Genomic DNA, 3,125 nt, shown 5'->3' on the forward strand with positions numbered 1-3,125 from the left:
ACAGACATCTTTGTCTTAAACTCACAGTGAGAAGTGTTGGAGCCAAGTAGTTTTACAAATGTATTTTAGTCATGTAGCAGGTTTCCATGTTGAAGAACCTCCATAAAGTTTCTCTCTGTTGTTGTGAATCTGATTGTGGTTCCTGCTGCTCTGTGTTACAGTGATACAGGGTCAGAGTGACTGGGGAGTGACTTACCCTCGAAAACACATCTGTGCTTCTAAAGGATCAACAGTGGAAATAGTCTGCAGCTACAGTCACCCATCCAGATTAAATGATGCTGATACTGCAGTTGAAGAAACATTCTGGTTCACTATATTCAGTGATAATGAACCTGTGGATCTGAGAGCAGACTCAGAGTATTCAGGTCGTGTTCAGTATCACTGTGGTGAGAACGACTGCACTCTGAGAATCACAGACCTGAGAGAGAGCGACTCAGCTGAGTACAAGTTCAGGTTCATTACAAACCAACCAGGAGGGAAATATACAGGTGAACCTGGAGTCACTTTGTCTGTCACAGGTAACGTTTTTAATATTTCCTTGGTTCCAAATTTTCAAGATCAGGGAAACAGCACTGTTAATGAAAGATGGAAAGGTCCACTTACTAATGACTCTTGGCTTTAATGTGAACTTTTGGTCACATGATGACAGCTGGTTTTATATTGGGGCAGGATGGTAACTCTCTTCTCAGTTCGAGCATAGACATTACTGTAGGATGTGACTCCCTGATCTTTCTCTTCCTGCTCAAGACCACTTGTTATCACATGATCAAAAATATGCATTTAGGTCACATGATGACACCACTAAAGATGTGGATCATTAACATTGTCATTGAGATTCTCTTCACCATTTATTGTTTCTATTGGACAAAAAATGACATCATGTTTACATGCTGAATGGAAATTATATTTCCTTTCATTCTTCCTAAAACCAGGTCTACAGGTGCAGGTGATCAAGTCAATATCTTACCATAATATCTACTTCCACTCAACGCTCAAGTGTCACAGCAGTTGTCGTCTACCTGATCATTCTTCCTACATCTGGTACCAGAACGGACAGAAGAGTTGGACAGAAACACCTTTTTTTTCAGTCTACGTTCATTCTGCAGACAGCTTTTCCTGTGCTCTTAAAGGACATGAGGATTTCCCTTCTCCCTCAGTGTGTGAGTTTACTTCAGTCTATAACTTGCATAACACCATCTGGTGGCACATTCAACCTATTGCACCGTCCCATGACTGCATGTATTTGTAATATGGAGGACTCTTCTCTTTCTATATTAACATCATCTTATTGTTTTGAACTCTGCTGCAACTTAACAACAACACAACCCTGTGTTTAACATGTAGGTGTTACAGGTGAGTTTAAAGAAGGTTTTATCTTTCAGGTGTCTCTGGTCGATCCTGCGACAGAGTGACTTACACTGACAGAAGAATCTGTGTCTCAAAAGGCTCATCAGTCGACATTTCTTGTACCTACAACAGTTATTTTGGTGTTGAATCAAAATTCTGGTTCAGTCCTGAACGTAGTCGTCGTTGGCAGAATCCCTCAGAGCCTGAGGATCTTGGTAAAGACTCCCAGTATTCAGGTCGTGTTCAGGTTCTTGAAGCAGAGAGAGGACGCTCCACTCTGAGAATCACTGACCTGACAGAGAGAGATTCAGCTGATTATCGCTTCACATTCAAAACACTATGGTTTGAATGGGGGAGCAGTTTACCTGGTACAACTCTGACTGTCACAGGTACAGATCAACACAAACTGACAAACACAACAACGCATTGTAAACATATACTTTTATAGTTATAACAATACTTACATTTGATGTTTAATGTGACCACATTTCATTGTGCAGGAGGATTAACATCAGATCAAGGTTTTTGAACCTGAAAGTTCTTATAAATGGGTTGTAACTGAACCATAGACAATGTTTAAACATTATAAGAAGGTGCATTATCAGAAAGAGGTCCAAAAAATATCTGATTACAAGCTAAAATTAAAAGACAAAAAGCACCAAAATAGATTTTATGGTTCTTGTAACTTTTGTATTAACATCCATTCCCACTGTTGTTTGGGGTATAAATTATTATTAGTCACTGATGTTTCAAAGTGTTTCACTCAGAACTATAAAGATTATTGTACATCTGTGTGTGTTTTGTATTTTTCAGCTGTTAACCAATAACATTGTGGGTTGTTCCTCCTGTGTCCAGCTCTGGAGATGCAGGTGACCAGATTAATAAGAGTCCATCAGTCTTATACCGAGGCAGAGCTGAAGTGTCTCAGCAGCTGCAGTCCAGCTGGTCGTCTTTCCTATGTCTGGTTTAAGAATGGAGAGCAAATCATGAAGGAGGGAAGTTCTTATAAAGACAGGTTTTATCCTGGAGACGTGATCTCTTGTGCTTTTAGAGGACATGAGAATTACGGCTCTCCCTCAGTGTGTGAGTTTACTCCACTATGTAACCCATCAGAACAATAATGTCTGCCCAGGAAAGAATCAACCTCCACTCCTCACTGTGCTTCTCCATCCTTCAAACATATTGATGTTTTCTCCTCCAGATGTTCTGAAGGTGCCGTCTGTGTCAGTGAATCCTCCAGGTGAAATCATGGAGGGCGGTTCAGTGACTCTGACCTGTAACAGTAACTCAGCAGCTAATTACACCTGGTACAAGAAGAACCTACCATTGCCCAACAAAGAACCACAACTTGTGTTCAACTCCATCCAGTCCTCTGACTCTGGACAGTATTACTGTGCAGCTGAGAACGAGCTGGGGAGGAGGACGTCTGATCACAAATTTATTGATGTGGAATGTGAGTCAAAGCTTATGAAAATACAATCTTTAGCAGTTTTTATGTTTAAGTCTATTAAAACACTTAAATGCTATAAAAGCTCATGTCACAATCAACTCATGTCAAATCATCTCCTCCAGATGCTCCAAAGCTTTTCTCTGTGTCAGTGAGTCCCTCTGGTGAGATAGTGGAGGGCAGTTCAGTGACTCTGACCTGTAGCAGTGATGCTAACCCAGCAGCTAATTACACCTGGTACAAGGAAAACCAAACATCGCCTGTAGGACAAAATAGCATTTATCGTTTCACTTCCATCAACTCTGAGGACAGCGGGACCTACCACTGCAAA

The 3,125-nt window shown here is 40.9% G+C and overlaps 1 protein-coding gene across 1 annotated transcript in view; it reads left to right on the top strand.

The window, feature by feature from the left end:
* Positions 1-2,210: 2,210 nt before the first annotated feature.
* Positions 2,211-3,125, top strand: part of LOC111665624 (uncharacterized) — an 8,947-nt gene continuing 8,032 nt past the window's right edge. The window contains exon 1 of the mRNA XM_087177805.1: positions 2,211-2,216. Within this exon, the coding sequence (XP_087033931.1) occupies positions 2,211-2,216 (6 nt within the window). The remainder of the gene's footprint in view (positions 2,217-3,125) is intronic.

The sequence above is a fragment of the Seriola lalandi genome, unplaced genomic scaffold (assembly GCF_002814215.2).
Source record: "Seriola lalandi dorsalis isolate HSWRI2012SDOR001 ecotype SW California unplaced genomic scaffold, Sedor1 jcf7180002054656, whole genome shotgun sequence".
Taxonomy (NCBI): Eukaryota; Metazoa; Chordata; class Actinopteri; order Carangiformes; family Carangidae; genus Seriola; species Seriola lalandi.